This window comes from Podarcis cretensis (assembly GCF_951804945.1).
Source record: "Podarcis cretensis genome assembly, chromosome: 15".
NCBI lineage: Eukaryota > Metazoa > Chordata > Lepidosauria > Squamata > Lacertidae > Podarcis > Podarcis cretensis.
In genome coordinates, this window is record NC_137185.1 from 35,557,044 (window position 1) to 35,571,253 (window position 14,210).

At 46.0% G+C, this 14,210-nt stretch overlaps 1 protein-coding gene across 1 annotated transcript; it reads right to left on the reverse strand.

Moving 5' to 3' along the window:
* Positions 1–1,045: 1,045 nt before the first annotated feature.
* Positions 1,046–9,470, reverse strand: PGAM2 (phosphoglycerate mutase 2). The gene is made up of 3 exons (XM_079955229.1): positions 8,977–9,470; positions 4,216–4,396; positions 1,046–1,262 (listed from the first exon to the last, which is right to left on the reverse strand). Exons 1-3 carry the CDS (start codon positions 9,388–9,390, stop codon positions 1,093–1,095), a joined length of 765 nt encoding a protein of 254 aa, XP_079811355.1. The 5' UTR covers positions 9,391–9,470; the 3' UTR covers positions 1,046–1,092.
* Positions 9,471–14,210: the final 4,740 nt, after the last annotated feature.

Sequence of the window (14,210 nt, forward strand, 5' to 3'; positions counted from 1 at the left end):
CCTCTGAGGTGGCGGCGCTCTGGAATAAGTTTCCAACCTACTGAAATGCCAGAGCAATAATTGTTCTTGGAATGCCTAGTTTCCAAAGCCTCACTAACTGGAGGTGGCCTGATTTGGTCAAAAGAGCCAGTCCAAATCAAATGCTTTGGGCTTGTCCACACTTGTCCTGTGGCTAGAAAGTATGGGTCCAAGAAGTTTTCCCCTTGCCCCACTCCTTTCCCAGGGAAAACCTGCTCTTTAGTGCTAAATTGGAGAAAACGTCGGAGAAAACGGAGGTTGCCCTTTGTTCCAATTGAGCACTAAAGAGTGGTTTTCCCTGGTGGAAAGCAATGGAACAAGAGGAAATGTGGATAAAGCCCTTAGTGAAGGAGCTGTTCACAGCTAATTGCTGAGTGCAATTTCAAAATCTAAGGAAGTCCATGGGAAAAAGAAGAAGGTGAGGCAGGGCAAATATGCTCCTTATACAGAGTCAAATTATTTGCCAATCTATCTTGGCATTATCAACATAGACTGGCAGCACCTTTCCAGCGTTTCAGACAGGAGTCTTTCATAGCCCTGTCTGCAGATGCTGGAAATTGAACCCAGGACTTTCTGCCTGCAAAGCATGTTTTCTACTGCTGAGAACTATGAGATCCAATTCATAGGGGCAGGGGAACAGAAGGTACCATAGCTAATTAAGGGACAAAGAATCAATAATCCCTCCAGCCCCACTGAACAGCAAACAAAAATGAAGGCAGGACCTAGATGCAGAATGCCATTGGTTAAATGCTTCAGCAAACAGAACTTACTTGTGAATACACACTACAAAAAGATGTTGGTCAAGAGGGAGGGTAATTTCTGGATAATATAGCACTATATCACGTGCTTTTCATTCTGCACCCAGCTGATTGTGGAAGAGCAATGCCCCAACAGCACCAATAGGCCCTATTGTGGATTCAGCCGTAATTAAGGGAATGAATGTTCCTATTTTCAAAACCAACTGTACTCTTCCCTCTGTTCTTGCTGGGCAGAACTCTCAGACTGACAGATCTCACACTCACGCAAGTGGGGTTTTCAAATGTTTATTTCACCAGTGCCTCTTCTCGCTTCCTCTCACTTTTTGACTTTGCCCTGGGCTGCCACAGCCTCCATGGCCTTTCGCACGGTCTCTTCATCACCCAGGAACTGCATGGGCTTCGTAGGTTTCAGGTTGTCGTCTAACTCATACACAATGGGAATCCCAGTCGGGAGGTTGAGCTCCATAATCGCCGCATCAGACATACCTATGTGGTGAACCAGACAACGTCAGATGGTCCCCCTCTGTGCATTGTCAAAGCACTGCGATTGTCAGAGATAGTGTCTTGCAACCTAACAACCACACATACAGACGGCCGCTCACCCAGCTCAAGCGACAATACATCTGCCTGGGAGAGCTAGAAGGGGCCAAAAGGAGCCAGCGCTTGGCTCTAAAACCTAAACAGGCAGCCCTGTTTAGGGAAGCTTTTAATGTTTAATAGACTATTGTATTTTAATATTTTGTTGGAAGCTGCCCAGAGTGGCTGGGGAAACCCAGCCAGATGGGTGGGGTATAAATAATAATAATAATAATAATAATAATAATAATAATAATAATAAATTTGCAGTGAAAGAGCTCAGTCCTCAAACATAAAACGTATGCCTGGTCTGGACACACAGAAACTGTTCTTCGGTGTCACCATGTTTCTAGTGTTCTCCTTGCAGCGTCCAAGAGGAAAGGGGAGGGGAAGCATGGAAGCCTGAAGTTTGCTCACAGTGACCACAGAACACCGGTCCTGAAAGACCTACATTGGCTCCCAGTACGTTTCCAAGCACAATTCAAAGTGTTGGTGCTGACCCTTAAAGCCCTAAACAGCCTCAGCCCAGTATACCTGAAGGAGCATCTCAACCCCCATCATTCAGCTCCGAGGGCGTTGTTCTGGCGGTTCCCTCACCGCGAGAAGTGAGGTTACAGAGAAACAGGCAGAGGGCCTTCTCGGTAGTGGCATCCGCCGTGTGGAATGCCCTCCCATCAGATGACAAGGAAATAAACAACTATCTGACTTTTAGAAGACATCTGAAGGCAGCTCTGTTTAGGGAAGTTTTAAATGTTTGTTGCTTTATCGTAGTTTTAATATTCTGTTGGGAGCTGCCAACAGAATATTCTGTTGGTTTCGCCCAGCCAGATGGGTGGGGTATAAATAAGAAATAAGAAATAATAATAATAATAATAATAATAATAATAATAATAATAATAATAATAGTGTTGGATCATGGTTTAGCATGAAAGCCACCCCAGATTGTTTGTTATCTTTGCTGCAACATCCTGAAAAAGCTGCTCCTCTGGAAAGTATTACTGTATTTTTTGCACCATAACACTCACTTTTTTCCTCCTAGAAAGTAAGGGGAAATGTCTGTGCGTGTTATGGAGGGAATGCCTACAGATTTTCCTCCTCTAAAAACTACGTTCGTGTTATGGTCGGGTGCGTGTTATAGAGCGAAAAATACGGTAACCCCTGTTGCTTAATTTTCTTTTTTTAAAAAATCCACATAGATAATTGTCTAGCGAGATGTGTTCCGTGCTGCGCTCAAAATGAAACATCCCCAAGCAACACACTGACTCTCTGCAGCCAACACACGCAGCATATTGCTGTCTCCAAGGAAATGCCTAAGATACGAAGCTTCCCAAACCAGCGGTCTCAGCAGCTACCAGCAGAGGACACCAGGGAAGCTCAAAGGTGCTAGTGCCAGCTTGCGTGACCTATAATATATGCTGCCCGCTCTTCCTCTAGAATTGTAAGCAGCCTCCTTGGTATGCCCATGCCCTTTTGGGACAGTGCACATTCACAGAGGTCAGGGAAACAGAATCTCGGGGCAGAGATGTTCGACGATGAGGCTACCAGCGGGGCCTGAGATGGAGATGGCAGTAGCCAAGCCTGGGAACATGAACTCTGCCAACCTCAAATCTTGTAACGCGACTCTGGACTGGAAATAGCAACGCAACCTTCAAGCAGGCTGCAGGGTCGCAGAGCACAGAGCTCTTTTTATCAGCTGCTTGAGGATATAGGGTTGGTCAGGAGCAACCCAGGCCTGCTGACCCTGAAATACTAAATCATGTGTGCAGAACCATCACTTCTGAATCAATGAAACTGGCAAAGGATGCTGCGTGCTTCTCAGCAATGCTTCCGGCAGAGAGAGTTTGGGTTTTTTTCAAGGAGGCACTGAAACCATGCAGGTTAAAGTGGGAAGGATATAGAGTACATAGCTCAGAAGCCAGGGAGCTGGCACTCTGCCCCACTAAAGGTCACCTGTAAAGCGATACAGGTTTTTCATGATGGCCCCAGGCGTCTTCTCTGGTACCCTGGCCTCACAAATACCCCACAAGCATCCCTGCTAGATCGGACTGTGGAGCTGCAAGGGCAAAACGCTGCTAGGACCTGAGTTGGCAATTTTGCACTGCAGCAGCGGAGGAGCTGAAAGCCGACCCCCTGTCTTGTATGCGGAAGATCCGCAGTTCAGTTCATTTCCAGGCAGAGATGGGAAAACGCCCATCTGAAACCCTGGAGAGCCAGGGCCAATCGGTGTCCACAATACTGAGCTATATGGACCAATGGCCTAGCTCGGTATAAGGCAGTTTCCTATGTTCTTAGCGCCTTCACAGAATCCCCTGCTTCCTTATAATGAACGAGCTTTGTGCTCAAGCCCAAACCACAGCCTCCAGGGCAGGTTTACATTTTTTTTAAAAAAAGAAGAAGACGACCACAATTCAGCACCAGGCTAACTCAAATTCTGTGAGAGCAAGAGCTGTGTAAACGATATACCTTTATAATTTGCAAAAAATATGGCAATTTTGCATAACTTTTTCTCCCTCTGGTCAGCCAAAGTAGGGGGTGGGTAATTTTGCAGATTACCAAAGCTCTTTCCCAAATAACTGGAAATCCTGCTCAGAGCCTTCTCTGGCCCCTGAGATTTATAGCTGAGGACTGAAAACTTGACTTTTAAAAAGAAAGATGAAGCTTTTCCCCCCACAAGGCTTAAATACTGTACACTACCCCAATCAGTTGCAATGTTCATGTAAAAGCTAAAAGCCAAATGAATGGAGGTGAACTTTTGCCCACAACTGAGCAAAAATGCCCTATGCAAGTTATGAGATAGAGAAGATGGGAAAACGCAGGTATACGTGAGATGCAGGCTGACAGGTGATGCAAGATAGCCCCTTACCTTCCAAGTGCTTGACAATTCCCCGAAGGCTGTTGCCATGGGCAGCAATAAGCACCCTCTTGCCAGCTTTGATCTGGGGCGCAATCTCGTCATTCCAGAAGGGCAGGGCACGGGCAATGGTGTCCTTGAGGCTCTCACAAGAAGGAAGATCCCCAGCCTTCAAACCAGCATAGCGCCGTGCCTGGATGGTGCAGTGGGAAAAACAATGGTAAATTCTGGACTAGAGGGGAGAGGCTTAAGAGATCTGGCCCAACCCCAGGACTTTTTAGGTGGACCAACTGGTTGGTAGGAGCACAAAGAGCATTCTTGTTAGCCTGTAGTCTCTGCCCATTGTGGTTCATCCCAACTTTAGGTGCTCAGAAATCTGGCAAAGGGCTGGATAGCAATTCTGGGCTTGACTACATTGTCAATGGCTCTCTCTTTAAACTGCTTTAGGAGCCTTCAAAAGAACCAGTATATAGTTCCCAGTTATCAGAGGTGACTCTCAGACCAGTTAAAAGTAAAGGCTATAGAGGCCTGGGATATAAGGCTCCTCAACATCAGGTGGGTCTTCATTAATACCTCAAGAACTGCCTCTTTCCATATGAACCTACCCGGACCCTGAGATCATCTTCTGAGGCCCTCCTTTGTGTGCCTCCTCCTTGAGAGGTCCGGAGGGTGGCAACACAAGAACGGACCTTCTCTGCAGTGGCTCCCCGGTCTGTGGAATGGTCTCCCCAGGGAAGTTCATTATACACCTTTAGGTGCCAGGCAAAAACGTTCCTTTTTAACCAGGCCTTTGATCTGTTTGACATCCTATACCCTTTTAAAATGTGGCTCTTTGCTGCCGTGTGTGTTTGTTACTGGGTTGTTGTTTTTATTCTGATTATATATGTTGTGATCTTTTCTGTGAACCGCCCTGAGACCTCTGGGTATAGGGTGGTAAATAAATAAATAAATAAATAAATAAATAAATAAATAAATGGAAAGGGATATGCCACTGGGAAGGAGAACCTAATAGTCACAAAGTTAGCAGATCTGCTGGAGGGGGATGAAGAAAGCCTTTCAGATCACTGCTGGTGGTTTTCCATGGGATATCTTGCTGAAGGCTAGCCTGCAGAATTAAAGCAGAATGGACTCCAACTCCCATCAGCACTCGGCTTATCCCAAATAATAACGGGAAAAGTAGTTTACCCCTCATGGAGCTACAATTCCCAGGACCCTCAGCAGACTTCTTTGGGGTAAGTCATGTGCTTTAAATGTATGGTGTAGATGTGACCAAAGTGCATTGGAAAAGCATAAACAATGGCAACTTAAACTGATGGAATAGGCGCAGCTTGCAGATTTAACATATAGAATAAGAACAAGAAGAACATACATTTAAAGAAGACTGGAAAATGTTTACTGATTATATGGGGGAAGACTGTACATTTAAAAATGCGGGTGGCATTAAGATAATTTCAACAGTGTAAATAAGTTTTGATGGTGTAACAATAGATTACTGAATGGTTTTATGCAGGGATATATGGTATGCAAAAGGATGCAGGTGGCGCTGTGGGTTAAAGCAGAGAGCCTTGCTGATCAGAAGGTCGGCAGTTCGAATCCCCGCAACAGGGTGAGCTCCTGTTGCTCGGTCCCTGCTCCTGCCAACCTAGCAGTTCAAAAGCATGTCAAAGTGCAAGTAGATGAATAGGTACCGCTCCGGTGGGAAGGTAAACGGCGTTTCCGTGTGCTGCTCTGGTTCACCAGAAGCGACTTAGTCATGCTGGCCACATGACCCAGAAGCTGTACTCTGGCTCCCTTGGCCAATAAAGCGAGATGAGCGCCGCAACCCCAGAGTCGGCCACGACTGGACCTAATGGTCAGGGGTCCCTTTAGCTTTACTATGGTATGCAAAATGAAGCACGGAAAGAGATGGAGGGAAGTCATTGATTTAAGGTTGTGTAAATGAGTATTTTGAAATGTACTGTAATTTAGAAAACTTAAGTGTGTGTGTGTGTGTGTGTGTGTGTGTGTGTAAAAGATTAGATTACAGGAAGGTGGGCTCTTAATAGTAACAGTAGTTCAACCACAGTACCAGTGACCTAGAGGGGTGATGAGCCCTTCTTGCTGGAAGCTGAAGCCGGACAGCCATATGTTGGGGCCGCTCTAGCTCTAGACTGCCTGCATAGAGTAGGAGTGCTAGGGGTGGACTAGTCCACCAAGGAGGCTGGATCTCCAAGATGGGAAATACCTTCAGCCTGAGACCAGGGAGAGTCTCTGCTAGTCAGAGTAGACAGCACTAAACTGGATCCGCAGACAGCCTCATTCAGTGGGAGGCAGCTTTGTATATTAAATATGTGGAAGCAGCAAACTGGCAGGATGTGTGGCGAGTGGGAAAGGAAGGGTAACTCAATGGGTCTTTCACCGCATAAGCTGGCGGAAAGTTGCTTTGTCCTGATGGGGTCAGACAGGAGAGAAACAAGGGACAGCAGCACAGACAGGCTTGCTTTTCAGTCCTTCAAGAAGCTTTCGTGGGCTCAGTACAGCAGCCAGGGAGATCCCTGTTTTATCCAGGCACATTCCTCAAGTGGCCCTATTTTTGCAGAAGCCAAACCCTGTACCTTGAAGCTACCGGAAGGGTATCCTAGCCAGACAGAACATCTCAGCTGCAGAACCACACAAGACGTCTCACCAACCAAATGATCCCCTTCTGTTCCACAAAGGCCATCACCTCAGCCTTTCTTGCAACATAACCCCATCTCACTGGTCACCAGCGAGGGTATTGTTTTTGGATTTTTCTTGGGCGTTTTTCTTCCTGTTATTAATGTTAATTTTTTGTAGCTACATTTTAATATCTTATGATTTATAGTTTATGTGGAAACTTGTCGATTTTGTTGTGTACTTTTTGATGCACGTTATTTATTGTTTATATTTGTAATTATGTATTTCCCCCCTATTGTATGTGTCACCTTGAGCCTAGTTTTATTTTATACAAATGAAAGGACAATGCTGTTGATGATGACTTTTATGTACCATTTCTGCATGTTGAGTAAAATGCAAGGCAATTTTCTCCTATCGCAACAGGCAAGTAAAAAAAACATTAGCCTCTCACAGCAGGTGTAGAGAACCTGTGGCCCTCCAGATGTTGCTGGACTCCAGCTCCCATCAGCCCTAGTCAGTCTGGTCATTTCTCAGAGATGATGGAAGCTGTAGTGCACTAACATCTGGAAGGCCACAGTTTCCCCCAAGCTTGTGGTATGGGCTCTGCCTTCATTGCTCTGCAAAAATCAACACCCATCATGTCCTCAAGGGTTTTGGACTATCTGCAGCAAAACAGTTCCTTTCCATCTGCTTATTACATTTATATCCCACCTTTCCTGCAAGTTGCTCAGAGTAACATGTACCCCCATGGTTTTTTTGGGGGGGTTGGTTTTTTTATTAAAGATTTTGTTGATTTACAAAAGTGTGCAATATTTCTCTCTCATGTTCCCCCCCCCCATGTAACATTTTTACAAATCATTTTCATTTGTTGAGACATTAGGAAGAAAAGGGGGAGAGAGGTGGAGGGGGGAGATGGGGGAGAGTGGGGTTGGGTGGCGATGTTTCTATTTCACTTGCTATATGTAGGGTTTGGTGTCAGTGTTGCTTGTGCAGGTTCTTTGCTGTTCGCTTGTGTTCTTTCGGTGGTAAGAGAGGTTGGGGTTGGCCTAAGGTGTGGTTATTCATTTGTGGTTGGCTGTGGTGGTCTTTGTTTCATGTGTGAGTGGGGTGGGTGGGTGTTTCGGATCAGGTTGGCTATATTGATTTGTATGCTGTTGGTGGATTTTTGTTGTTGTCTTGTTGGGCTGTGTATGTGATGTCCTCAAGGGTTTTGGACTATCTGCAGCAAAACAGTTCCCCTCCATCTGCTTATTACATTTATATCCCTCCTTTCCTGCAAGGAGCTCAGAGTAACATGCACCTCCCCCCATGTTATTCTCACAACAACCTTGAGAGGTAGGTTGTGCTGGGAAGAGTGACTGATGGCCCAAGATTGCCCAGTGAGCTTGATGGCTGAATGGGGATTTGCACCCGAGTTTTCCAAATTCTTGCAGAATGCTCTTAACCACTATGCCAAACTGGCTCTCTCAGATCTTCCAAGTGTCGCTATTTTCCAGGGACAGCCCTGGATTTGCAGAAGCTGTCCCGGTTTCCGATTTTATCCTGGAATGTCCCACTTTTCCTTAGGACGTCCCTATTTTCATCAGAGAAATATTGGGAGGGTATGGAGTTATGAGACCCACGAGCCAAGGAGATAAGTAGCTATGCAGTGGTACCTCGGGTTAAGTGCTTAATTCGTTCTGGAGGTCCGTTCTTAACCTGATACTGTTCTTAACCTGAAGCACCACTTCAGCTAATGGGGCCTCCTGCTGCCGCCGCGCCACCAGAGCACGATTTCTGTTCTCATCCTGAAGCAAAGTTCTTAACCTGAAGCACTATTTCTGGGTTAACGGAGTCTGTAACCTGAAGTGTATGTAACCCGAGGTACCACTGTACAACCTTTGGAATACATCAGAAGGTAGCACTGTAAGGGGAAGGTTTTTTTAATGTTTAAAGTTTTATTCTGTTTTTATATATGTTGGAAGCCCCCCAGAGTGGCTGGGGCAACCCAATCAGACGGGCGGGATATTAATTATTATTATTATTATTATTATTATTGAATAGGACGTCCCTATTTTCATCAGAGAAATGTTGGAGGGTATGCTCTCTCTCTCTCTCTCTCTCTCTCTCTCTCTCCAGAGTTTCATACCCAGCACTGACCTTGCTGATGATTTGATAGTAATCGTGTTTTTCATCCATGGGGGGTGGCGGGATGTCGTAGGAGCGCCTCCAGATCTTGACCTGCTCTTCTCCATGCTTGGCTGCGGTCTCGGCCTTGTTGAGGCCCGTCAGGCCCCCGTAGTGGCGCTCATTCAGGCGCCAGGTGCGAATCACGGGCAGCCACATCTGGTCGGTGCCGTCCAAGATGTACCAGAGGGTGCGGATGGCCCTCTTCAGCACCGAGGTGTAGCAGATGTCGAACTCGTAGCCCGCATCCTTGACAGCCTTGGCCCCCCGCTGGGCTTCCTCCTTCCCCTTGTCGCTCAGCTCAGCGTCAAACCAGCCGCAGAAACGGTTCTCCTGGTTCCAGGTGCTCTCGCCGTGCCTCACGATCACCAGCCGGTGGGTTGGCATTGTTCTGGTGGAAAAAGAAGGCTGCACTCAGAAAGTCAAGCTCAAAACCCTGCCCTGAGCCACCCACACCCCAGAATGGCTAGGTTCACACTATTTATACAGCTTCCCCCATCCACCCACTTCAACCCACACGGCCAACCGGTGCCCCTTAACGGGCAGAATGACAGCTGCAAGCAGCCATTCAGGACAACCCAGAGTGCACATGTTCCTTTCTGGCTAAGGCCTAATGGCTAAATATAGTATTAGGGAGCTTTCTCCCTCCAGCCTCGGCTAGAAATAGCATGGCAGGCCTGTGACCTTTTCCCTGGGGGCCTGTTGCTAAAGGAAGGTGTTTGGAGATGGGGAACACCGGGAAGCAAAACCTCAGCCTCACAGAGCAAGAGGGAAAACACAACCTCCCCTTTGCAAATTGCCACTTACCCCTGAAATATACTCAGAGTCAAGAGTGGATTTCATGCTCTTTAGTCAGATCATAGTGGTGAGGAGGGATGGAAGTTCCCCCAGGATGTCTGCTTTATATACATTATTTACACAATGGGCCCCATGTGATTGGCTAATTCCGGGATTCACCTGTAGGCCAATCAGGTTGCGGATTCACTTCCACCCGGAGCTGGATTGGGTAGCTCCTGTGGACCAATCAGACTGCTGCATTCTGGATCCTATTGTTCTAGGACCAATCAGACTGCTGCATTCTGAATCCTATTGTTCTAGGGCCAATCAGACTGCTGCATTTTGGATCCTATTCAACTCAGTACATAACACCCCTCTGGGCCAAAGCTGTAGCTAGGTGATCTTGCGCCCCTGGCAATCTGTCCAGATTGCACCCCCTAGCCACTGACAAATTGGCTCTTCTTTCCGCCTCCCCTCCAACACCCTGCCCCACCCTCTATTTAAAACCTTTTATTATGAGGCAATAATCAACACTTTTATTTATAGACATATTTTTAGCCGATTTTGTGCCCCACCTCCCTGCAGCCTACGCCCTGGCAGGGGCCTACCTCACCACCCCCTAGCTGCTCTGGGTTTTATGGTGGCCATGGCTGGAAGCAAAAGCCTGCCCTGGATTCACATGCTTGCAACTCCTGTCTCCTGGACAGAGATGGAGATGAGGGCTGGAGGAGGGAGCTGCCTAGGGCGGGGGGGGGGTGTCTGTTAGAGGCAGGGAGTGCAGGGTCTATTATCAGCCAGGCAACTTGGCTGCTCTTGCAGAGCAATCCTTCAAAACAACAGGCCTTGCCAGCAAAGCAAAGGGATGGATGTGTTATAAGCAGAGACGGCATCAGGGTCCGGCATCGTCAGGTACCTGCCAGGGGCCACAGTTAACCTCCATGGAATGCAGATCAGCCTCATGGTTCTTCTCTGTTGTGGCTGCCTTTTGTAACCTTTGCTCTCTGGGTGAGCAAGCAAGCAGTGGCACTGGCACAATGAGAAGGAGTGGCATTCTCTACTCAGCTCCCCAAACCTCCAGCTCTCCGTGGGCGAGTCGACCGAGAAATAAAGGGCCAACCCTTTGCTTTTGAAATAACCCCTCTAGACTGATCTCAGCAATTTGGTGATAATGCTAAGCTCAATGCAATGTTGCTGATTACAACATACCTACCACGTTTCTGTTGAAGACAGAAGCAACCTAGGCCCTCATTCCCCCAAAACAAAAAGTTTACTACTATACACCACCACCGCAGCTAGAACCTTATTGGCAACAAAGGTGGAGAACAAGTATAGTGCCCACTAAGGAAGAATGGATGGGACGCGGGTGGCGCTGTGGGTTAAACCACAGAGCCTAGGACTTGCTGATCAGAAGGTCGGCGGTTTGAATCCCCGCGACAGGGTGAGCTCCCGTTGCTCGGTCCCTGCTCAAAGTGCAAGTAGATAAATAGGTACCACGAGGGAAGGTAAACGGCGTTTCCGTGTGCTGCACTGGTTCGCCAGAAGCAGCTTAGTCATGCTGGCCACATGACCCGGAAGCTGTACGCCGGCTCCCTTGGCCAATAAAGCGAGATGAGCACCGCAACCCCAGAGTCTGTCACGACTGGACCTAATGGTCAGGGGTCCCTTTACCTTTACCTAAGGAAGAATGGCAGTGTAAAATGTTTGAATATGCTGAACTGGCTGGTCTGACGAACAAGATAAGAGAAAACGAAGACAAGGAATATAAGGAGGGATGGATAATGTTTACTATTTCAAGAGCCAGCATAGACATAGTCCAGCGGGGTTAACCAGAGGAAACAAAGCTCAATCAGGTACTTAAACAACGAGTCAAGAGATCCCGGGATCGCCAGGACAGCGCATGTGGAAGTGATTTGAATAGGAAACACGGGTAGTGGGTTGGGTTCTCTAAACCACAGCAACCAAAATTCTTTCCTTCCTTCAAATCTAAACTTTCTCCCTCCCTTTTCCATCACCTAATTTTCACCACAGGCCCAAATCCATCGGAGTTGCCCAGAGGAGGGTTTTGTGTGTCTCTTCCCCTTTAATTCTAGATGCTCACCTAATCCTTCGGTGGTCGTCCAGAGAAGGTCGTGTACTTCCCTCTGTACTGAAAACTATAACTCCCATGCGCAGCCGCACCTCTGCCATGGTGGTCTTTGTTAGAGATGACCTGTGAACAGAGAAGGCAAGGGCACCAATTTCTTTTCCCCTTTTTGTGTTTCTGAGTTCTGATGTGACATTGCAAGTGTGCAAGCGTTCAGTTGGAACTCTGAATTCAGATTGTAAGAGGCAGGAAGGTTGCTGTGGGTTCCCAGGCAGAGATTAAAAGAGGGAGGGTAAAGTCCCCTTTTGGAGATTGCCCAGGTTTCCCCTGTTTGGAGAGTGTCCAAAACTCCTTTCAGAGTGTGTCCGAAGTTTCCAGTTAAGGAGTTTTCCTAGGTTCCCCTTTCAGAGATTGTCAGTCATAGAAAATGGGTGGACCCCTGTCAAAAGAGACAAGTCCTAGGATTCCCAGTGAGATGGAAGACCAATTGGTGCTTCTTCCCGCCTGGACTCTGACAGGCCCCTTCAATTTGTGTTTAAGAAACATTTTTCCTGTGTTTAAAATGGCCTTAGGTAACATCCATCCGCTGGCTATCTTAAATGTGCCATCTAAATAATAATAATAATGCAATTTTGCTTCAAAAATTTAATCTAAGGAAGCCATGTTGGGCCTTATCAATCTTAAACAAGATAAATATGAGAATAAGGTGTGCAAATGTTTGTTATTTGAGAGAGGCTCCAAAGGAGAATCTTCCTCCAATTGGTAGAAAGAAAAGAGAAAAGAAAAAATAAATCCTGTGTATGTGCTTACCTGTGTTCTGAGAGGGGGATGGCCCCCCCTTCCCTAGACAACTAAAGAGGAAAGAAATTTGTAACTCTGAGTTTGCAGCCCTGTTCTAGTCTACTTTGGAATGTGCTGTGAGGTTAGTCTAATGTTTCTGCTGCAACCAGCCTAGTTGAGCATAAATGCTCTCGCAAGCTAAAATGCAGTATCGGTATTTCATTAAGCCTTAGGTAGGTCTCCTTTTGAGAGAAAAGTGTTGTTGTTCTGAGGAATCCTTGGAAGTATTATGACTATGAAAATCTGGTGTTCTAAGAAAATTGTTATTAAAGGTAGAAGTATGCATGCTGTATTTGGTATGAAGTTGTAAGTGGGACAGGGGGAGGGGAAGGGGGCTAAATATGCTCTCTGTTCCTGTTTTTGAAAATGCAATATATTATTTTTTTAATAAATAAAGGGCCAACGCTTTACTTTTGAACTGACCCCCCCTAGTTTGATCTCAGCAATTTGGTGATAATGTTAAGCTCAAAGCAATGCTGCTGATTACGACATACATACCACATTCATTCCCCACCATTTATTACCCACATCCCACCAGCACATTTAAATTCTGAATTTAAAAACTACTAAAACCAATTACAGCCACATGTACACTATGGCATGCATGCTAAAGAAAGGGCTTTTGTAAATAACAGTATCTTCCCCAGTGACACTGAGCTGCCGGTATTTTGTGTAGCCAATGAGAAAAGGGCATACAGAACACCACTCTTTATGGTGATGCTGTGTAATATAATAAAAACAAAAACTAGAGCAAATCTTTGGTCAGGGCCACCAGGTGGCACCATTTTCCGCACTGAAAAGCTTTTACTATGATGCTATGATGACAAAAGGACACCATGTTGACATGATTATTTTCATTCAGAAGAAGCACCGATTTTGAGGGTTTCATTATACAGATCTGAGGAACTGTTTACAGGCACTCTGTCTCTCTATGGGGAGCCAAGCCAAAGCGTGTCTCGACCTTTTGCTTCTATACATACAGAATCATCTCTGGGTCCAGATCTGGCTATTTTTGCTAACTCATTGCGAGGGTGAAAAAGTCTTGTTCTATCCCCTCAGTGATGCCATGTCAACATGAACTACTAAAGAAAACAAACCCATAAATGTCATTAGCTTATCTCATCACAAAACCTTTTGCAAAACACATGAATATAATCCATCGTCGTGTTAAACTTTGTCTCTCTTTCCCATGTGTTTGTGTATGACATATTTGTGTATGTTTTTGTTTATAGTTAAAGATAATGCTCATTGAATCTGATGAAGTGTCCCTGGAAAATTATGCTACTATCCTATACAAAAAAGTGGGAGCAAGTCCAATTAGCTAATTGGCCCAATTCAAAGTGCTGTGGGAAGGGGGAGTTATTGTTTTGTTGTTTTGTTGTTAATTATTTACTTGTGTTTTATCTTGTATTTTATTCTGTAAACTGCGCTGAAGGGCAGCATGTAAAATAAATAAACAAACAAAGAAATAATTGGAATCATTTTTCTGTTAGAAAAAGGGACCAAC